Raw genomic sequence first — 24,233 nt, 5'->3', positions numbered from 1 at the left:
TTTCTGTATCATTCCAAATCTACATAGTCTTTTTTGACTAACCTTGTATATAGGAAAAGCAGTGCAGTTCGAAAATTGTAAAAAATTCATTGCCAAGAGAGATATTTGAGTAATCAAGGAAAAAGAGTATTGCTGTGAGAGCATTAGTTTTTGAGATATAACGTGACACATTTGAAGCTGTTTACGAATTAATGTAACTCTTTCTGTAACTGAAAGTAATTTTTTACTTGATTTTTGTGGAAGGTACAGCCTTTTTCCATCGCCGCGGAGAGTGGTGCCCTGTGGCGCCTGCCTGCATAGCCTGCTCGACGAGACAGCGCCGCAACTTCGGAGCTTAAACGTCAAGTGACAACTAGTTTAAATCAGACTATAAATATCACGTTAACCAGCTACAAGCCGTTTGCCGACGGTGCGGTGTCTTTTAACGTTGCATACTCCGCTTGCCTGCGTGTCATCTATAGCTGTCGCGTCCCCTGTGTCGTCGCCTTGAGAATCATCACGTCTCCCCCCTTCCTGACTGTGGATTATGTCGTTGCGTGTCACCCAAAAATCAAATTTGTTAATAGCTTATCGTCCATCAAATTCTCCAGAAAATCTTTAGAAAAGGCTACTGTAACTGCATCTTCCCTAAACGAAACTAATGAAACTTATCAAATGAGTAAAAAAAACGAAATGCGATTATTTTTATTTTACGCAGACAGTGTTGAGAGTAATATAAATTTTCGTGTATACTTCTGTGGATGAGATGGCGCAGAGAATGTACTGAAGCCTTCAATCTCGAAATCTGCAAAGTCGAAGCAAGACTGTCCACGTGAATTACTATTTTCTCGACATAAAAAATGACAGTATCATATTTAATGTATCAGAACAATACTAAAATTATGGAGATAGGAAGGAAGTTTAGAGTGAGTGAGTAAGGATAATAATGGAGGATACCAATTCAGTAGGAGGAGCACACCTTTCTACAGTAATTAATCTTTGAAATAATGGTGTTATTTCTTACATATGTTTTCAGACGCAGCTTGCCAAGATGCCGATAGTTCTGTACCATTTTCCTCTCAGCCCGCCTTGCAGAACGGCTCTGTGCACCGCTAAGGCCCTTGGGCTTGACGTCACCATCAAAATCGTCAACCTCATGGAAAGGGAACACCTCAATGAGGACTACGTTAAGGTAATGTGGCAGCTAATACTGTCTGGATTGGGTGCACTGTCATGGTTAGTAACGCAGATGCGCACTTACGCGTTTTTAAGCACGTTTAATGCAGTTCTGTAATTGTACTATATGAGGCTACGAATAAGGTGTTATATGCAACTATGCTTTGTAAACAATATTACATGCATTAGACTTCGGAAATGAAGCATGTGGGTATGCTTGTTTCGTACCCCATGAATAGAGAAGTATGTTTAATGCATGTGAGCTATGAGGTACACATTAATAGAATGTATACATTATCAATATAAATGTGTAGTGTAATAAAGTCGTTGGTAGTGCCTTCGCTATAGGTAGGGACAATTGTTATGTATGTTCTTCAGAGGAGTCGGAAAGTCGGAGGATGGTAAAAAATAGCATTTTAAGTTGTTAAACCTACAAAATAATTTCAAATTTTCTATTTAAAATACTGCAAAATTTGTTAAGAAATTTTAGTTACTTATATTCTCATTCCATTTTTTCAAATTTGTATGTGTTCTCAGGAATATTACTGTACTTACGGTGTGTTCGTATTCAGACCTTTGCAGTTTTGAAAAAGTTACATACAGAAGGCTGTGGATTCACTCTTTTGTTATAGAAACTCTGACCTTTCGGTCGATATCACTGTCATAGCAACCAGCTGTGTTTACAGTTCAGGTTTTGATCTGTGAGTTAGTGTTTTGAGTCTTGAATTTTGTTTGTGCCTTATTCGGAGTTTATCCGTCTTGTTGTTACTTTTAGTGCTGAGTCTCATAAACAGATCAAAAAAAGTTTTGCATCACCTCGTTTCAAATGGCTCTGAGCACTATGGGACTTAACATCTATGGTCATCAGTCCCCTAGAACTTAGAACTACTTAAACCTATCTAACCTAAGGACATCACACAACACCCAGTCATCACGAGCCAGAGAAAATCACTGACCCCGCCGGGAATCGAACCCGGGAGCGGGAAGCGAGAACGCTACCGCACGACCACGAGCTGCGGACCACCTCGGTACTGGAACCTGTACAGAATATTGGAACAGTGATCAACACAAACATCATTTCCTCCCTTTTCATTGCCCATGACAACCACACACTGCATGTTGTATTACCACACAACGAGACCTTCAGAGGTGGTGGTCCAGATTGCTGTGCACACCGGTACCTCTAATACCCAGTAGCACGTCCTCTCGCATTGGTGCATGCCTGTATTCGTCGTGGCATACTATCCACAAGTTCATCAAGGCACTGTTGGTCCAGATTGTCCCACTCCTCAACGACGATACGGCGTAAATCCCTCAGACTGGTTGGCGGGTCATGTCGCCCATAAACAGCCCTTTCCAATCTACCCCAGGCATGTTCGATAAGGTTCATGTCTGCAGAACATGCTGGCCACTCTAGTCGATCGATGTCGTTATCCTGAAGGAAGTCATTCACAAAATGTACACGATGGGGACGTGAATTATCGTCCCTGAAGACGAATGCCTCGCCAACATGCTGCCGATAAGGTTGCACTATCGGTCGGAGGATGGCATTCTATGACTACCAGTGGCGTACGTCGGTCCCGCATAATGCCACCCCGAACCAGCAGGGAACCTTCATCTTGCTGCACTCTCTGGACAGTGTGTCTAAGATGTTCAGCCTGACCGGGTTACCTCTAAACACGTCTCCGGCGATGTTATGGTTGAAGGCATATGCGACACTCATCGGTGACTTGATGTCAATCCTTAGCGGTCCGTTCCGCATTTTATTGGGCCTATCTGTTCCGTGCTGCCTGGTGTCGTGGTTGTAAAGACGGACCTCGCCATTAACGTCGGGAGTGAAGTTGCACATCATGCAGCCTATTGTGCACAGTTTGAGTCGTTAACACGACGTCATGTGGCTGCAAAAAAAAGCATTATTCAACACGGTAGCGTTGCTGTCAGGATTCCTCCGAGCTATAATCCGGAGGTGGACGTCATCCACTGCAGTAGTAGCCCTTGGGCGGCCTGAGCTAGGCACGTCATCGACAGTTCCTGTCCGAACAACATCGCTTAAATTCACTCAGAGACGCCTGGAAACTTTCCATGTTGACAGCCCTTCCTGGCACAAGGTGACATTGCGGACGCGATTGAAACGCGGTATTGAGCGTCTAGGCACGATTAAGCTACAGACAACACGTGCTGTGTACCTCCTTCCTGGTGGAACGACGAACTGATCGGCTGTCGGACCCTCGCCTTCTAATAGGCGTTGCTAATGCATGGTTGTTTACATCTTTGAGTGGGCTTAGTGACATCTCTGAACAGTCAAAGTAACTATGTCTGTGATACGATATCCACAGTCAACGGTTATCTTCAGGAGTTCTGAGAACTGGGGTGATGAAAATTTTTTTTGATGTGTGTAGTAACAAATCTAACAGACCGCCTCTGAATTGCTTCAAAGTCTTTCTTTAATCCGATCTGGTACTGATCGCAAACACTCGAGCAGTACTCTAGAATAGATCGCACTAGCGTTCTACATCCGGTCTACTTTACAGATGAGCACACTTCCTTAGAATTCTCCAATAAACCGAAATCGACCACTCGCCTTTCCTACCACAACCCTCACATGCTCGTTCCATTTCATATCACTCTGCAACATCACGCTTCTGGAGGTTCAGCTACTTGGAGACCATTCGCAGTCTTTCATGGATGCCGTGTTCCAAAACAACGATGTAATTTTTATGGACGATGCATGGGGGCATAATTAAATAGAATGCAAGTAATTTTAATTTTTGTCGCTGTTTGTCCGGTTACGCTTTCTCGTAACCGGTTGGCCCTGAATAATATTAGTACGCAATCTGACTGCATAGAATTACAACAAAGAATGAAAGGAAATTTGCGTTAACATAATTAACTAAGTCCCCAGCAACTATAAAAGCTACGAAACAAAGCACAAGTGTAACTGTTCTGTGTGTGGAAGTGTGATTCAACGTACACACCTTCCTCAATACGACAAGATGTTTTAAACGCCATTTACAATGAAGTAATTAAAAAACACCAGATGCTTTGTTGATTGAACCTGTGACCAAGAGGCATAAGACATTTGAAATAAAAAATTTTCTTTACCTTCATATATATTGACGAAAAATACACTCTGATCATTACAACATCCCCAATCGAATAACAGAACAACTAGTACTCTATCGACGTCTCAACAAGCACAGATCACGCCTACCTCAGAACTACAACTGCCCTCAGCAACGTCTCAGCGGCAACTGCCAGTGGAGGCGGCTGAATAATTCTCTTTGGCGCAATCTCTGGCGCTGTGACTCAGTGCAGCCACCTTTCATATGCCCCTCCCCCACCGGCTAGAATTTGATGGTATTTTTGCCAGCATTGGTGGTGAAAATACCACCAAATTCGTCCAAAAAAATACAGACAAAAATAAAAGATAATATTAAATAAGTAAATACCACATAACTAAATAAATTTTGTCTTTGCACTGATCCTTCAATAACCTAATATATAAAATACAGTAAGGAATAGAAATGCTTGCATACATGTGATTTTACATAATAGTTTACACAAGTATCATGTGGTTAAACAATTCAAGCAATAGCGTCAGCAATGACGAATAGGTGCAGGTAAGAGTCTCAACTTTTCATAAACAGTAAACACACAACAAAATCAGTTTATACAAATATTCACATAAAAACCTTTCAATAGTTCAATAAACAAGTACGACTCCTCAGAGTAGTTGACATTTACAACAGTAGCACCCAGAAATGGTCAACAGGTGCAAATAGCAGTCTCATAACATTTTTTCAGCAGTATTTAAACAGCTCCAACAGTGGCACCCAAAAATGGCGAGCAGGTGTAGACACCAACAAGTGACATCATTTCAGTAGAAGCAGTTCCATCAGTGGCACCCAGCAATGTTGAACAGGTGCAGACACCAACAAGTGACATTATCTCAGTAGCAGCAGTTCCTCAGTGGCACCCAGCAATGTTGAACAGGTGCACACACCAACAAGTGACATTATCTCAGTAGCAGCAGCTCCTCAATGGCACCCAGCAATGTTGAACAGGTGCAGACACCAACAAGTGACATCATTTCAGTAGAAGCAGTCCATCAGTGGCACCCAGTAATGTTGAACAGATGCAGGTAGTCCATAATATTCACTATCACTAATTAAACAGTTAATCAGAGTTCATCTGCAGAAATTAAACATTTCCAAGTGGCACTCATCAATGTTGAACAACTGCAGGTAACAGTCCATAATATTTACTATCATTAATCAGACAGTTCATCAGAGTTTATCAGCAGAAATTAAACATTTCCAAGTGGCACCCATCAATGTTGAACAGGTGCAAGCACGAACAACAGTTTGAATGCACACACAATTGCTTTTACAAAATTATTATCAATGCTCTTACACTAAACATACAAATCATAGCAAACACAAAAATGATATCAGATAATTGTCGTATTAACTATTACAATACACAAATAACAGTAAACCTATAATATTTATGAGTGTCAGTGCAAGCCACAACAAACAAGTAAAATAATATTTAGGAGATAGGTCGGTACCAATTATTTGAGATTAGGAAAGGAAAACACACATAACACTCACTCATCTCTCATCCACATATTAAGTACTACTGTGTAATTGAATAGTGTTAACTATGTAAATGCAATTCTGTCAAATTTTGACTCAATATGTGTATCAAGTAGTAGTGGTACAGTGTATAACAGTCAATAACAGTTAGTCAACGTCATAGTCATCATGTCAAGACCAATGTTTGCCAAGCCAACTTTTTCTGAACAACTGTCAGTGTGCCATGATATGCAAATACTTCCTTTTTCCAAAAAAAAAGTATATACTACTTATTGATTTAACAAAGTGTGTGTGTGTAGACAATCTTCTAGTATTCTAGTCTGCCATCTCCATACTACTTGTTCCATATAAACCAACAAAAAAAAAATGCTCGTAACTTACTTTACCTCTTATCCACCAAAACTCCAATAATCATCAGCATCACATAATCTTAATACCTTAATAATACCTCTTCAAAACGTCGATACATATAACCCTTATCGCCACTATTATTTCACTTCCATAACAACTCTTTCCTTTGGTCAGTCTTCTCGAACAAGTACAGATAAAATCCTAGTGCAAACTTCAATTCATCATCCCATGCAATCCGAAGACACAATGTTCACACACAACCTCTGTGTAATCCATCTGACCCAAACCTTCTACTCATTATAAATTATAAAATACATTTTGGTTACCTTGTCCATCATTAAATAAAAGAAATGCATACATGACCTCTAACCGCCTTTAGTTTGAATAACTTTCAGTAAGTAAGTACGAGTAAGGAGTGTGAATGATCGTAATATTTCACAGTGTGTACACCACTTCAAGGATCAGGGCAAAACAGAAGCAAACATGTGGAGTATTTCTTGTGCAAAGTGTCATTTGCTATTTCAATTGCTCACGAAGAATGCAGTGTAATAACTGTCAATGGTCTAAACCTAGTGTTGGTATGTCATGTCGTTAGCTTCCTTCCTATTAGCATAAATTTATACAGCTTCCATAAAACCTCCAGCTCATGTGACTTCAATGAAATTTCTTGTGCCAATGCCGTTCGTAGAATTATAACAGTTCATTTTCTTATCTTAAAATATAAGGCACTGAGCGTAAGTAAAACATACAATAGCGAGTAAATGTACTAGTAGAGAACAGAATGTTAACAAATGGATGCAGCACAATCCCTACAACGAGGCTCTGCCAAGCGAACAATCTATAATTAATACCATAGTGTGGCCTAAACTCCATGTTCTTACACCGTACATCAGCATTTCTATATATCAAATTAAAGAGTAGTTATGACAACAAAACAGAAGTGTGTAATTATGCAATCCATACGCAAAGCAGCAAACATATATCTTATACAATAGACAGGCCATTAGCCTCATATCAGCATAAGCAAATAAAAGTTCATATGTAATCTTAATAAGTAAACATGAAGGCGCAAGCAGATAAATCACAAAGTATAACCTACATACATAACCATATCAGCACAATTAATCAGGTGACAATTATAATTTAAATAAATAAGCACAGCACGCACATAATTAAAAAAATATGATATCAGTGAAAAAGCATAGCAGCCAAGCGATGCATAACATACATAAGTAACAACCCTGTTCATTAATCAATCATTGTCAGTATCAGTTAACACGAAGTATGAATCACGTAATCGCGAGCAGCAAATTACGTCTAAAGTACGTACCTAAATGGAAATATGCTACCTGAAAAATAAATTCAATTAATAGTTACCTTTTTAGTTTATTACTTTCTTCTTCGAAATTACATTCTTCCTGAAATTTTCTCGATAGCAAGTCTTCTTAACGTCGGACACACACAGAATTTACCTGAAGTTCTTAAATATTTTATACAACTGTATCCTGAAAAATACTAAACGTTAATAACATAATTTATCAAGTCACTATAGCTTTACACTGAATTTAATCAGAGAAATTAGACTGTGTATTTGTTTACGGCCGTCAGTGCATTCGCACTGAGCGCTCGATCAGCTGTAGGTACGCGTGACGTAGGAAGTAATTGTTTGCGGTCAACGACTGCCTTGCGCGGCGCGCAGACTTGACTTGCTTTGAGTATGTGCCGCCGCCAGAACACGGCGCGGTATCCTTGTACTCTCCGTGTGTGTACGTATAACTGTTAGTTTCTCAAAGGTATGTCATTCCACAAAAATTTTAACGTTCGATATATGATGTATTCCCTTAGAGCGCCGTGATTTAAGAGTTTCTACTTCGACAGTATTATCATGAATAATTTTGCGAATTCTATATGGACCGTTATAAAGCAGAAAAATTTACGACACAAGCCTTTTCCTTTGTGAGACAAACACCTTTTGACCAACTGACAAGGTTTTTAAACGACCAGGTCGTTTAGCTGATTTTTCTCTTCTAGCAGCCGCAGATGCAATATTTTGTAGAGCCAGGTTCACAACTTCAGAATGCCGCAGTTTCCGTGAAGGCGGAAAAGGAACGACTTCAGAAATGAGAAGTTGAATCATTAGGGAGTTCCTTCAGAATGTTTTGAAAAATATGAAGATACTGATCCCACGTTCTGTGATTCTGATGACAATAAGACGACACAGTTTATTGATTTCCTTCATCCATTTCTACGAAGGGTTAGATTGAAGGTGAAAAAGTGAAATGAAAATTGGTTTAATCTTACGACGCCGTAGAGTACGAAGCCAAATTATAGAGCGAAACTGTGATCCATTATCTGATATAACCTTATCAACATGACCCACTTCTTTAAGAAAATGTTTGATAAAAGCATTAGATACTGAACGAGCTGTTGCTTTGCGTAAAGGTGTAAAACACACATATTTTGATGTCAATTCCACTGCTACCAAAATGTACGCAAAACCATTAGTAGAACGAACCACTGGAGCGAACAAATGGACTGCAGCCATGTCCTTTAATTTCGCTGGAATGATAGGGAACAACGGTGCTCTGTGAGAAATAGTTGGCGGCTTAGCCTTTTGACATAATTTGCATTTGGCAAGAACAGATCGAATACGTTTTTCCATATTACTGAAGTAGCAATTTTCTCGTAATTTATGAAAGCATTTTCTGGGACCAAAGTGTGCACGACTGAAATGTGTATACCAAATCAACTTATTAACCCACTCATCAGGAATGCAAACTAACCAAACAGAGTTGTCGACCGATTTTCGTTTTAAAAGAATATCATTGCGAACTAAATAATACTGTCTAATCGCTACGCTTTCCTTTCTCCTCCACTTCTCCTTAATGTCCTTCTAGATTGGATCCTTGATCCTTGTTTTGCTCCTTATCGATGTCCTGGAGCGAAGACGAAATAAAATTTTCAAACGCAACACCTTGAATATACATCAAACAATAATTGTTTTCTTTGCAGGCCTTCTCAGCACTTTGTTTCAAACCCATAGGTGCACGTGATAAAGCATCCGCAATAATATTTGAAGAACCCTGTATGTAAACAATACTAAAATCAAATTCCTGTAGATACAGCGCCCATCGTGACAATCTTCTATGTGTTAATTTTGCTGACATAAGAAATTCCAGAGCTCGATGATCGGTGTAAACCTTAGTATGTCTGCCATACAAAAAGATGCGAAATTTTGTGAAAGCCCAAACAACAGCCAAGGCTTCAAGTTCCGTAATCGAATAATTCTTTTCTGATTTAGAGAGAACACGATTTCTAAATGCAATAGTTTTCTGTACTACAACGCCGTTTTCTTCTGTCTCTTGAAATAAGTGTGCACCTAGGCCTTTGTATGATAAGTCCGTCGCCAAACAAAAATCTTTAGATAAATCCGGATGTGAAAGAAGTGGAGCAACAACTAAACCATCACGAAGTTGTTCAAATTCTGATTGAGCTTCCTCATCCCAACACCAATTAGAATTTTTTCCAGATAGTTCACACAAGCTGGGTGTGGCCAAATTATCCAATCTAACAAAGCGTCTAAGAAAATTACAGACACCGAGGAAACTACGAACAGTAGGAACAGTATAATTAAGAATAGCGTCTAGTTTCTCTGGATCAGGATGAATACCTTCTGTAGAAATAATATGACCAACAAATTTCACCTGAGAACGACCAAATTCAGATTTTTCCAAGTTCACTGAAATGCCAACTCTTCCAAAAATACGTAATAATGAATCCAAAATTTTGTTATGCTCACTCCAAGAACGTTTAGCAATAAGAATATCGTCAACATATGAAGTAATATTGTCACGAAGATAAACAGGTAAAATTTCGTTTAAACTACGAATGAATGCTGCTGAAGATACAGTAAGTCCAAACGGTAATTTCCGAAATCACTTTTGGGTAAAATAGTCATATCCGGTTATTCTTTACCGACTCTCTAGATAGACTGATAGTTGAAGAGTTGTTTTGATAGATACAAAGAATAGTAAAAGAGTAGGCAGCGGTGCAGAAAACTAAAAGGGAAATAGCACCACTACAGCTCGGGGCCCTGTGCACGCTACGGCACATATTCACTTAGTGTAGCGAATCCCCTGAGGACTTTAATAGCCGCACATAAATTCCAGTTTGTGACTTAGTGGCCAATTTGGTGGAAGTGCGTACATAAATTGATCTAACCATGAACATGGATGTATGTCATTCTTAGAATTGCGAAAGATCTTAACTTTCCGAACAGTTAAGAAGTGTTTATAGTCAAAGTTTTCGCCTCGTGGCGACAAAGACCTACCGCGTCTGTCCCCGTCCCAATGTCGATTATTGTCAAGTTCGCGCGCCTGGCGCTCTCTTGTTGCATCTCGTAAATGAAATAAATTATTTTCTCCAAAACCCGCTGCTATCGGTGATTCCAAATTTCTTCTACTGTCTTTTCCTACGATTTCGCTTTCAATTTGTTTAACTTGCTTTTGTAACGCCTCAAACTCCCTTTTAACGCGTTCATTAAATTTTCCCTGGTTTTCAACATGTTTATTTATGTTCTGGTACTCTTCGGTTTCTGCAAATGGCAATGGAGCTGTATCGTCTGAATCTCTGCCCCCATTTAAACTAAGACTTGTCAATTTATCTTAAATCTCCTCAACTCTTTCCGATAAGTCACCTATTTTTTCTTTCTGTTTATTTACGTCTTCCGTAAGTGTCGCCACTCGGGTTTCAGTATTGACACATTTAGTAGTTAACTGTTCATACTATTGTGTTAGGTTATTTATTCTGTCATTTGGTACAGATTCCTCGATTCTTTCAAATATTTCTTCCTTACCGTGTGCGCGTTGTAAATTTAACTCTGAAAATTTTTGTACTATCATGCGATCTCTTTCTTCCTGTTCTCTATCCTGTTCCTTTTGTGTGTTTTCTATTGAAATTAATCTATTATTGTGAGCATTCAAAATCGGTTGTACGTCTCTAATTTCTTTCTTTGATCCATCTTTCATGTTTTTAAAACATGTCCATATTCGTGAGTCTAACCGTGCTTCCATTGTTCCCATATCAGCTTCTAACCGTGTTGCCAATGTTCCCATCTCTGTTTTAAATTCAGATCGTAACTGTGATCCCACTGTTTTTAATTCAGATCCCAAATTAAATATTGCACTCATCAATTGCTCCATATTAACTGGTTCGAAATTCTTTTCGCCCCTAAAATTTCCAGTATAACCAACTTCCTTCGTCATAGCTGTAAAGCTATATGTGTTCCATACTATTTCAGAATCTTCTATCGTTAATCTCGTATTCTGTGAACTTTTTGATTGAGAAAAATTTTGAACTGGTTCCGGACTATTTTCCCGATTTATTAAGTTGTTTTCTACTTCATTATTCATTATACTGTTCTCATGTGTTGGCGAGTTCGCCATGTTAAAAATTTCGTCATTCTCACTATCCATCATTTTCGCCTTTTTCATCGATCGCGTAATCATTTACAAAACATACAAAACTCGTCACAATACGAAAATTACACACAATATAACACTTAATCACCAACAATACCATTCACACGAAATGCTTCCCGACAAACACGCCTAACGAACAATTAAAATCTTCATAGTAGCACAATACTGTCAAACCCGTATACCAACATTAAAAAATTACATTCTGCCAAAATACCATTAAAAGAATGACAAGACAACTATAAATGTTCTCATTATCAAATCTACACATGAAATATAGACTACAATTACTAAACTACAAATTACTACAACAATCCTACTGTCTGCTATTTTTACTATCAAAAGAATTCCAAGGGACGATCCGAAGCAGCGGTCGCCACGTGCATGGGGGCTTAATTAAATAGAATGCAAATAATTTTAATTTTTGTCGCTGTTTGTTCGCCCTGAATAATATTAGTACGCAATTTGACTGCACAGAATTACAACAAAGAGTGAAAGGAAATTTGCGTTAACATAATTAATTAAGTCCCCAGCAACTATAAAAGCTACGAAACAACAAAGCACAAGTGTAACTGTTCTGTGTGTGGAAGTGTGATTCAACGTACACATCTGGCACGGTTCTTCCTCAATACGACAAGAGGCTTTAAACGCCATTTACAATGAAGTAAATAAAAATAAACAGAAATACAATGATTGCACATAGAAACCAGAATTACACTCTAATACATGAACACAAGCCAGATACTTTGTTGACTGAACCTGTGACCAAGAGGCATTAGACATTTGAAATAAAAAATGTTCTTTACCTTCATATATATTGACGAAAAATACACTCTGATCATTACAACATCCCCAATCGAATAACATATGGTGTCTTGCCCAACAGAACAACTAGTACTCTATCGACGTCTCAACAAGCACAGATCACGCGTACCTCCGAACTACAACTGCCCTCAGCAACTTCTCAGCGGCAACTGCCAGTGGAGGCGGCTGAATAATACTCTTTGGCGCAATCTCTGGCGCTGTGACTCAGTGCAGCCACGTTTCAACGACAATGCTCCATATCACCGGCCACGGATGTTCGCGATTGGTTTGAAGAACATTCTGGACAATTCGTGGGAATGATTTGGCCATCCAGATCACCCGTCATCGATCCCATCGAACATACATGGGAGACAATCGAGAGGCCGCTTCAAGCACAAAATGCTGCACCGGCAAGAATTTCACAATTATGGGCGGCTATAGAGGCAGCACGGCTCATTATTTCTGCAGAGACTTCCAACGACTTGTTGAGTCCATGACAATTCGTGTTCCTGCTCTAAGCCGGGCAAAAGGAGGTCTGGCACGATATCAGGAGGTACCCTTGAGTTTTGTCACCTCAGTGCAAGTTTGTTTGTTTAAGAGCTGTGTGACTAGCGAATGGTAAAATTATTGGTACTATTATGCGGGCGAGAAATTTTAATGTGTACGGGGCTCTCCAAATTTCGCCAAAAATTTTCGAAAAAGTGTACTCTCTTAATCTGAATAATTAATGAACTAATACGTTATCTTGGTGAAAGTATGCATTCCTGGAAACCAAAAATTTTTGTGCTACAAAACTATGGCACTAGACTTTTGAAAGAATTTCACATTAAGATTGGAATATTCCGGAACATAAAAATTTTCAACATAAATAATTTCTGAAACGTCGAGTTTTGGAAAAAGTGTAACCTACGTTGCAAAGCGAAGAATAAGGGCTTAAATAAAATAACAAATCTAGCATAATTGAATTTTGACGTGCACACGGTTCCTAGTTATCGTAAATTACGAATATTTGTTTAAATAAAATATTTCCAGATGAATTAAATATGTTATGCTCATCGGCAGTAGACAATTTATACAGTGAAAAATGAATTGTCACTTGAATAGGAAATTAGTTCGTGTAACTATTGCATGTGTACTGCTAATGGGAGAAAGGTGTGAAAAGAAAATGATAATATTGGCTTCAAAAGTGGTATAAGAAGAACGAGGATAATTCTACCTTGATTTGTTACAAGCAATAGTTGGATTCTGAATGTTCGAACAACTCTACAGAATACAGGTACTAGTAAACGAGACAAAAACAGTAAGCCGAGAAACGATTTGCCATAAATTGCGACTTAATTTGGTTAGTCATTCGAAATTAAAATAGCCATAATGTGTCTTTTATTTACATTTGTCTTTCTCTATTAAGCTGTGAGCGTATTTATTCCGTCTCTGAGTAATTTTGCCTTGCAGTGCAGAGATTACTTACACGAACAAAACAAATACTGTATTCTAAACCATTGGCAACTCGCAGATCTGAGAATGATTAAATTTTGTATTATAACCAACACTGTTAAGTTCAGGAACTGACTAATCTAAAACTTTTTAGTGTAATCTGTATATTCTGCTGCACGGACGAAATGTTTAGCTTCGCATAATGTAAGAGTAATGTGACTGCGAGTTGTGACCAAATCCCTTCGTTTCAGATGAATCCAGAGCACACAATACCGTCTCTGGACGATAATGGTTTGTTCATATGGCACAGGTAAGCATATTTTGTTCAGTTATAATTTCTGTAGTGAATAAAATTTATTATTTTCTGTTCCGAAATGTAATGCCTAGTCACATTATTATAACAGACAGCTAGTGTCCAGGGTATATGCTGTAAGCAACAGAGTGAAGAGATATGAAGCAGACGTGCTCAGTCTTGAGTAGTTAGGCCTCGACAGTATCTGTAGCCATGCTGTCTGCTGTGTTCCACACGCCTACTGAAAAGCACATCAATAAAGACACCGTCTTCGTCACTTGGTGTGGTTTATTATGATAAACGATTTCGGCCTTCGTTGCAGGTCTTCCTCGGGTCCGTACATCTATTCACTGCGAAGCTCAGCTAGTCGACGTGTCAAAGATTCAGTTAAACTGAATAAAATACATCAAGTGACTCAGTACGTGCTTTCTTGATTAGCAGTTCCGATATCCTGGTTAAACTGTTTAATTCCTCACTGTCGTCGTCGTTGTCATCGTCGTCAGATGTTTATGGAAGCCGCCATGAATGATGCTCAAACGTATTTAAAAAACTCGCGAAAGATGAGCAACTGTCATAGCAGTGTCGCATTGCAAGCAAGGTGATTATTTTCTCCGTTACATAAGTGCCTGTGGAATGTAAGTGGTAATATGCTATCTAATATTATGATTATCGGTTCTTGCACTTGCTGGTAGCGGAAATGAAGGCTGCTCCTTGCGTATAAGGCATTCAACAAGCCGTAGGTGTATTGTGGATCGCACCAAATGATGAGCAAATTAGGAAGCTCGGTTTCGTTGCTGGGTACGGGCTAGGACAATCTGGAGTTGTTGAGCAGCGGGTCTGTGAGCGCTGCCAGTCCTTTGTAACCGTACATTCTGGGCGGGCTTCAGCGAGGACGGGGACCTTGGCTTAACCGCCTGTATCACGATGATGGTACAGATTTCTCGAAGAAACTCCTCAACCTCTGGGTGTCCATGTGATGGATGGCTGCTGAGTCGAAAAAGTAGTTAGTGGACATCCTGTAATTAACCTGTCACACCTCAGTTATATAAGGATTATACAGCAAAACGGGGCTCTGTCAGGGTGGACACCTATTTCCGTGGCTACTAGTGTCACAGCAGAAGGTCGTACAGAACAATCAAGAACTACGGAAAATGTGCACAATGACAGTATTTATTTATAACAAAATGCACTTACATTTATTGAAAAGGAAGAAGGGATATTCGAAACTGTGTGTCGATATATTCAGAAAGCGCTAGAATTTATAACTAAAGCGCTGAAATCAGTGAAACGGCTTATCATCCGACCAGCTGCTTAAATGAAACATTTACATCTAAATCTACGTCTACATTTACATGACCGCAGTTCACACTTAACAGCTTGGCAGAGAGTTCATCGAATCAGTTTAATACTATTTTTCTACTTGTCCACTCTCAAAACTGCACAGGAGAAAAACAAATTCTTAAACCGTTTCGTGAGAGGACTGATTTCTCTTATTTTATTACGATGCTCATTTATAACACTTGTTGGTGTACAGAGTCAATTGCCACATTTCGCAATATGCAGATATCTTGTCTACATCATTTTGCTGTTGGTTCCCATCTCCTGATGACTTTACTAGACCCTAAACGACAGAATCATCTGCAAACAATTTGAGTGTTGCTGAGATTGTCTCGTAAATGGTTTATGTAGATTAGGAACAGCAAAGGACTATAACACTTCAGTGGAGAACGCCAGATATTGTTCTGTCTTACTCGATGATTTTCTGTCACTTACTGTGGCTGCCTCTGTCCCCCAGCCAGATGCAGTGGCTTGCCTTGTTTGAGAGAAAACTTCTCAGAATGCAAGTCACAGAGGGTGTGATTATTGTGGTTAGGAGCTCCAATTTTAGGTGCATTATGGTGCATCTTAGGAGCATGGCTGCCAAGCAGGGGAAGAAAGCCGATGTGCACTTCGTGTGCTTGCCGGGTGGAGTCACTTCATACGGGGAACAAATCATTCTGGATGCCATGAAGAACACAGGGTGCAGCCAACTGCAGATGATGGCTCACTTCTGTACCAATGATGTGTGTCGCCTTGGATCGGAAGAAGTACTCTCTGGTTTAGAGCGGCTATACAGAAGCGATTTTTTTTTAAAATCTTATGGGACTTAACTGCTATGGTCATCAGTCCCCAAGCTTACACACTACTTAACCTCAATTATCCTAATGACAAACACACACACCCATGCCCGAGGGAGGATTCGGACCTCCGCCGGGACCAGCCGCACAGTCCAAGACTGCAGCGACCTAGACCGCTCGGCTAATCCCGCGCCGCTCCAGAAGTGATCAAGGTACCAATCTTGCTTGCGAGATGGACAAGACCGACTGAGGACTTCTGGTGCAGAACCGAGTGGAGGGTGTCAATCAGAGGCTCAGATTGTTCTGCGACTGCGTAGACTGAAGATACCTCCGACTTGCGTCATAGGGTGGTGGGGTTCGGAGTACCGCTTAAGAGATCAGGAGTCCATTGCACGCAGGAGGCAGCTAGCGTGGCTGTTAGGTTAGTTAGGTTAGACGGTCTCGCGAAACTAAAAAAGGACTTCAGTCTCAAACAGAGCATGTAGAATTCAAGAAGAACGTAGATCTAGGAACCATCAGTATAACAGTTGTAAATTGTCAAAGTTGTGTTGGCAAAGTACCAGAGCTCCAAGCGCCGTTAGAAAGCACTAATGCTCAAATCGTTATAGACTCCGAAAGCTGGATAAAACTGAAGACAAGTTCAACCGAAATTTTTGCGTTGAATCTAACGGTGTTCAGAAAGGATAGACTAAACACAGTTGGCGGTGGGTTCCTTGCTGTTGGTAGAAGTAGTTTGTCCTGCAGCGAAATTTAAGTGGATAGTTCCTGTGAATTAAAAGCCATTCTTGGCAACCGGAAGAAAATAATAATTGGATCTCTTTACCGAAATCCCAGCTCAGATGATTCTGTTGCTGAAATGTTGAAAGAAAACTTGAATCTTATTTCAAACACCTACCCGACTCATACAATTGGTGGTGATGTCAATTTATCCTTGATATGTTGGCCAAAATACATGTTTAAAGCCGGAGGTACGCCTAAAACATCATCCACAATTATACCAAACACATTCTCTGAAATTTATTTCGAACCCACTCGAATAGTGAACAGTTGTGAAAACACACTTGGCCTCTTAGCAACAAATAATCCTGAGCTAATAACGATCATTAAAACGGATACAGGAATTAGTGAACACAGAGTTGCCGTAGCGAGACTGACTCCCGTAACTCCCAAACCCTCCAAAAATAAACTAAAAATATATCTCTTAAATAAAGCGGATAAAAATTCACTTGATGTCTTCCTGAGAGACAATCTCCACTTCTTCCAAATTACCGGTGTCATTGTAGATCAGATGTGGCTTGAATTCAGAGAAATAGAGTCGACAGCAGTTTATACCGAATAGATTAACAGATTACGGAGTTTATCCACCATGCTACACAAAACAAATCAGAACACTGTTGCAGAAACAAAGAAGAAAGCATGCGAAATTTAAATTAACGCATAATCACCAAGGCTGGTGATCCTTCACAGACGCTCAAAATTTATCGCGGACTTCAATGCGAAATGTTTACAATACCTTCCACAATGGAACTTCGTCTCAAAACCTGGCAGAAAATTAGAAGATATTCTGGTCGTATGTAAAGCATGCTAGTGGAAAGAAATGCCTTCTCTGCGCGATAGCAAAGGATATAGTGTCAATGACTGTGCTGCTAAAACTATTGTGTTACTAAACACATACTTCCAAAATTCCTTCACCAAAGAAGACGAAGTAGATGTTCGAGAATTCGAATCAAGAACAGCTGCCAACATGAGTAGCTTAGAAAGTGATATTCTCGGAGAAGTGAAGCAACTTAAACCACTTAATAAAAGCAAGTCTTCCGGTTCAGACTGTATACTAATTAGGTTCCTTTCAGAGTATGCTGATGAGATACCTCTGTATTTTGCAATCATATACAACCGCTCGCTCAACGAAAGATCCTTATCCAAAGACTGGAAAGTTGCACAGGTCACACCAATATTCAAGAAAGGCAATAGCAGTAATCCACTAAATTACCGACCCTTATCATGAACGTCAGTATCCATCACGATTCTGGAACATATATTGTGTTCGGACATTATGAATTAATAGAAGAGAACGATCTATTGACACATTGCCAACACGGATTTAGAAAACACAAGACAACTAGCTCTTTACTCACACCAAGTGTTGAGTGCTATCGACAAGGGATTTCAAGTGTTTTCCGTATTTCTAGATTTCCAGAAGGCTTTTGACACCGTACCTCGCAAGCTGTTATGGAACAGTGTTAAGGAATAGTCTCAGGTGTGCGACTGGATTCCTGATTTCCTGTCAGAGAGATAATAGTTCGAAGTAATTGACGGAAAGTCATCGGATAAAAAAGAAGTGATTTCGGTGTTTCCCAAGGTAGTATTATAGGCCTTCTGCTATTCCTTATCTGCATTAACGATTTAGGAGACTATCTGAGCAGCCGTCTTAGGTTGTTTGCAGATTATGCTGCCGTCTATCGTCTAGTAGAGTCATCAGGAGATCAAAAGCAATTGCAAAACGATTTAGATAAGATATCTGTATAGTGCGAAAATAGGCAATTGATCCTAAATAATGAACTATGTGTGGCCATACAAATGAGTGCTACAAGGAATCCGTTTAACTTCGGTTACACGATAAATGCGTCACATGTAAAGGCCGCAAATTCACCTAAATACCTAGGGGTAAAATCTGTAGAAAAAGACAGATTGCACTACATCCTGCAAATAACTGAAGACGTAGGTTGCGAGTGCTACTCTGAGATGAAAAGGTTGCCACAGGAAAGGAATTCGCGGCCGGCCGCATCAAGCCAGTCAGAAGGTGATGACTCAAAAAGAAAAGGTGGGAATTAGAGACTGCACTCCTTCTTTTGTTTTTAATTCGATTATTAATGAAATTTTAACTGAAGTCCACAACCACATACCTGTATTTAGAGACAGGTCTAAGCAGGGGGACTCTCTTGACTGTTCAACGATTTACCCTACCACGTCCTCGAGATTTGCTTCCCCAAAACAATTTACCACTTTAACGCAGAGTTAATTGCAATCTGGATCAAGAGGAACGTGTTAATACCTGCAAATTTCAAGTTTGTTCCGACTCCCCCAGTGCCCTTAAATGTATTTAACGAATGTACTCAGGAGACAAATAAGTCCGTAACACTCAGGTCTGTTCTTCACCTGCGAAGAATCGGGCTATCATTCTCATGAATAGCAGGGCGCAAGCGGATTCATGATAATGAACTGGCGGCCATGGACGCGTGTATTCTAAATCAAGTGGGTCAGTGTGCTGCCCTCTACTTGCTATGCCCTCGCATTGTAAGCAGGGAGATGTGTCCACGCGAAGAAGGGTGACTGGCAGTGGTGGACAATAATTTTCTACCCGTGAAACCAACGACTAAGCTGTGGTGTAACTCCTTCCGGCTACTAAGGGGACATGAAGTACTTCTCACGCCACTTCGAGTAGGACATTGTCTGATGACGCATGGATTCCTGTTCCGGAGAGATAATCCTCAGGTCGTGCGGTAGTGTTCTCGCTTCCCGCGCCCGGGTTCCCGGGTTCGATTCCCGGCGGGGTCAGGGATTTTCTCTGCCTCGTGATGACTGGGTGTTGTGTGATGTCCTTAGGTTAGTTAGGTTTAAGTAGTTCTAAGTTCTAGGGGACTGATGACCATAGATGTTAAGTCCCATAGTGCTCATAGCCATTAGATAATCCTCAAATAGGTGATGTTGGTGACGTACTGATTTCAGCACACCACATAATAGATAAAAGTACTCTCTCAGACAAAAAACTACTTACCACGAAGGAATTATCCGAATGGAAATGTTCAAATGGCTCTGAGCACTATGGGACTAGACTTCTGAGGTCATCAGTCCCCTAGAACTTAGAACTACATAAACCTAACTAACCTAAGGACATCACACACATCCATGCCAGAGGCAGGATTCGAACCTGCGACCGCAGCGGTCACACGGCTCCAGACTGTAGCGCCTAGAACAGCTCGGCCACCCCGACCGGCCGAATGGAAAGAAAACTGGTAGGTGTGACGTACATGTACAGATAAACAAATGATTACAATTTCTGAAAAGTTGGATGCTTTATTCATGACAAAAGGACTTCCCGAAATGAGCAGGTCAGTAACGCGTTGGTTCATTTCTGGCCATAATGCAAGTTGTTACTCGGCCTGGCATTGGTCGATAAAGTCGTTGGATGTTCACCTGAGGGATATCGTGCCAAACATTGTCCAATTGGCGCTTCAGATCTTCAAAATCTTGAGCTGGTTGGAGGACCCTGCCCATAATTGTCGAAACGTTCCCAATTGATGAGAGATCCGGCGACCTTGCTGGCCAAGGTAGGGTGCGGCAAGCCAGAAGACTAAAAGCAGAAACTCTCGCCGTGTATGCACGTGCATTACCTTGCTGAAATGTAAGCCCAGGTTGGCTTTTCATGAAGAACAACAAAACGGGACGTAGAACATAATCGAGGTGTCACTCCTATGGTCCCTAAGACCACCGAATCACCAGCAATATCAATCATCGTCGCTAGAGCGTACTTAGAATGAGTATCTAGCGCAAACGCCTTATTAACTGCGTCTTTAGTTGACTTGCGTCTTGTAAACCCGTACTGGTGAGAGTTCATTCCGTGAAACAGTGTGTCATCTTGTAACCTTTTCAAACACCTTGCCGAGAACGTTCAAAAGACAAATTGGTCTGTAGGATTTGGGTATCACTGGATCCTTATCTTGCCCTTTACTGATTATGAACATTTCAGCGTTCTTCCAAGTTGCAGGGGCTGTTCCTTGCAAGAGACACTCATTGCACAGTTCGCACAAGTAACTATCTAATTGGTCACATAAGACTTGTATTGTTTCGGCAGGCATCCCGTCCAGAGATGTTTTTCTTTTTCATTCTTATATGCCTAATTTCTTCTTGTGAGAAAGGATTCACAAGTTTATTGTTCTGTATTCTTCCCATAACATTTCCTTTAACCTACGCTGATTATCTGTCTCGCCTTCTTCTCCATGGTCAGGAAGTAGTGTTTCCATTAGCACGGCGGCTGACTCTTCCCAATTTTCTGTCACCAGTCATCATTCCTTCTGAGCGTGGGTAACTCTTGGTGTTAGTATTTTCTCGCAGACTATTTTATGTGGTATACGCCAGGGATCGGTTTCTAAGTTAGCCTCCACGAATTGCTTCCATGGTCCAAATTCCGTTTTCCCCAACTCTTCCTTAAAACTGCTCTGGCGCAGCTCACTGGCTCTTCTTGTTCTGCATCTTAATTTGTGCAGAGCCTCTGTCCAGACGCAAAGTACTTTTTAGAACGACCTTCGCTGATAGGTACCGATGCATCCATTGCTCTATGTATAGCCACTGTCAGTTCTTGCGCTTTAACGCCTACATTATCACCCAGCGATGGACTTCCTGGACACTGAAACACTCTTCTTAGTTCTTCCCACTTAGCGTCCTTGATCTCATAATTGGACCTTATGCGCGCGTTTTCTGTGTCGTCTGCCGTATCTGCTAAAATGATGTCAATATTTGACGTTGCTCCGACCCTCCATTCGAAGGTTGGCGGATTGTAAGGTACATTCAGTACCTACAGGTTCAGTTCCATAATGGCCTCTTCTAGTTTTCTTCCACGGCCATCAGACAGGCAGCCGTGTCACAATACTGACTTCGCATTTGCATCAGTGGAATACACAAGAGGCTTAGTTCGTCCTAGATGACTGATATCCTTTAGACTTAGGAGATACTCGTCGCTCTCATCACTAAATTGAAAATACATGGAAACCAGGATGCAATCGTCCCTTCCGGTTAACGTTTCCACACAGTTACATGTTCTGAACAGTACTGCGATATTTTTGTCACTGTTATGGCCTTGTTAAGTACTTTTATTACTGCCATAGGGCGTTTCTCTTGTGTGACTATCCGGTCAGTTATTGGCATACAGAGGATATTTCCTACCTTCGTATATTGTTCTTGGAGGCACACTACATCTAACTGCAACTCTTCTGCCACTCTTCTAGCCCCATGCAATACGCTGACACTTCTCATGGCATTAAGGTATCCTATCTTTATCTCCATTAGAGGTGACGGGTATATATTCGCCAGTCTTGTCATACTAGCCTGTAATCGCATGCTGTACGACCATGCGTCATCACAAAATGCTTGTACAAAGTATCTAAGGAGAATTATTAATTTCTTCTGACAGAAACCTTCTTCAGTAACTTCTACAGCTTTTCCACTTCTATTGGCAGATTGTTCACTTTGAGATGGACTCTGTCTACGAAATCTGGTACAGAAAAAGTAATATACTTTCCTTCTGGACGCATATACCGTACTAAATGTCTTAACGTTGTAATAAGCGTCATCGGCTCTTCCAGTCTAGTGAGTTGCATAACGTTTTCTATGGTTTCATAAATCTGTCGCGGATCTGTTCTGGTCAGTGTTTGTTGTTTACTCCTTTGTAGAAGATGTCTGTTTCCTGTACGAGCTGGCTCTGAGTCTCGTACTAGTTTTGTTGCAGATTCACTTTTTGCACCGGAGAGTCTTGTTTTACTTTTGTAGGTGGCGTAGTGTATTCCTCAGGATATGTGCTGTCGCATTCTACGTACAGATGCCAATTTGTGTCACCAAATCCTGTTCGTCTATATCATGTCACTCCTACATCCGTCTCCAATCTTGCTTCTCTGTTGTACCACATAGATCTGAATTTTCACCCAAAACTTCTTTTCTGATTATTTGTAGATGTACGATGCTCTACTTCAGTCTGTGTCGCATGCTATGTTCTATGGTACTTACCGCTTACTTTTGCCAGAAATTCCTCGCTCTTTCGGTGTCTCTCCTCCTCGGTGGTGATTTCAAAAATGGTTCAAATGGCTCTGAGCACTATGGGACTTAACATCTATGGTCATCAGTCCCCTAGAACTTAGAACTACTTAAACCTAACTAACCTAAGGACATCACATAACACCCAGCCATCACGAGGCAGAGAAAATCCCTGACCCCGCCGGGAATCGAACCCGGGAACCCGGGCGTGGGGAGCGAGAACGCTACCGCACGACCACGGTGGTGATTTATGTGTCTTACATAGACGGCACTTCATGGTGTCATTGTTTTCTTCTGTTATGAGACGCCTACTCATAATGCATTCTTAAAATCTACCTTGTTAGGATGGTTTGATACGTGTGCCATTCGTTTCTGTTCCCTGTGCATTTTTACCCCTATATTTATATGGCACAGACACTGCCTCTTGTTTGATTTCATTTCAGTCTTTTCTGATATGGTCTTGTTCCCCACATTGACCACATATTACTACTTGTTTATCGCAATGTCTTGCCGAATGACCAAGGTCTTGGCAGTGAACACACCACCTCACTACTACGTAGTCTTTCACTGTATCCGGACGAAGCCCAAATATACTTTTTGTCGCTTCATAAGAGCTGTTCTAAACTCAGGACTCACTTTAATAACTTGATGGGCCACTTTTCTTCTCCCTTGGTCCTGTCCTGAATCGTACTTTAAAGCCGCTTTCGAAGCTTTCCTTAGTCAGCTCATCTTCAAGGTTCTATATGTATATTGTATCTTTAGTGCCTTTGCATCTGTGACCTATAGGATACAATACGATATAATTAAAGGTCTCTTTTTCTTAGGCTGTTCACGAATCAAGAGTCTCTTGCACTTTTTTGTTGTTCACTATCTTTTCCGTGTCACTTTGTGCACCCCCCCCCCCCTCCCCCCCCCTCCGGACAGTGGTGGTTGATTGATTGGGGGGAAGGGACCAAACAGCGAGATCATCGGTCCCATTTGATTAGGGAAGGATGGGGAAGGAAGTCGGCCGTGCCCTTTCAAAGGAACCATCCCGGAATTTGGGAAATAACGGATAACCTAAATCAGGATGGCCGGACGCGGATTTGAATATTTGTCCTCCCGAGTGCGAGTCCAGTGTGCTAACTACCGCGCCATCTCACACGGTCGACAGCAGTGGGATAACCTGACTGTTGCCCAGCTTACGGCCTCACAACCGGTA

At 40.7% G+C, this 24,233-nt stretch overlaps 1 protein-coding gene across 1 annotated transcript in view; it reads left to right on the top strand.

The window, feature by feature from the left end:
* LOC126281411 (glutathione S-transferase D7-like) overlaps window positions 1-24,233 on the top strand; it is a 96,154-nt gene that overhangs the window by 29,305 nt on the left and 42,616 nt on the right. The window contains exons 2-3 of the mRNA XM_049980348.1: window positions 1,016-1,171; window positions 14,071-14,129. Of these exons, the coding sequence (XP_049836305.1) occupies window positions 1,031-1,171; window positions 14,071-14,129 (200 nt within the window). The 5' untranslated portion in view covers window positions 1,016-1,030. The remainder of the gene's footprint in view (window positions 1-1,015; window positions 1,172-14,070; window positions 14,130-24,233) is intronic.

This window comes from Schistocerca gregaria, chromosome 7 (assembly GCF_023897955.1).
Source record: "Schistocerca gregaria isolate iqSchGreg1 chromosome 7, iqSchGreg1.2, whole genome shotgun sequence".
NCBI classification, from domain to species: domain Eukaryota; kingdom Metazoa; phylum Arthropoda; class Insecta; order Orthoptera; family Acrididae; genus Schistocerca; species Schistocerca gregaria.
Note: the sequence above shows the minus strand (reverse complement) of the source record. Positions and strands in the feature narration are given on the sequence as shown.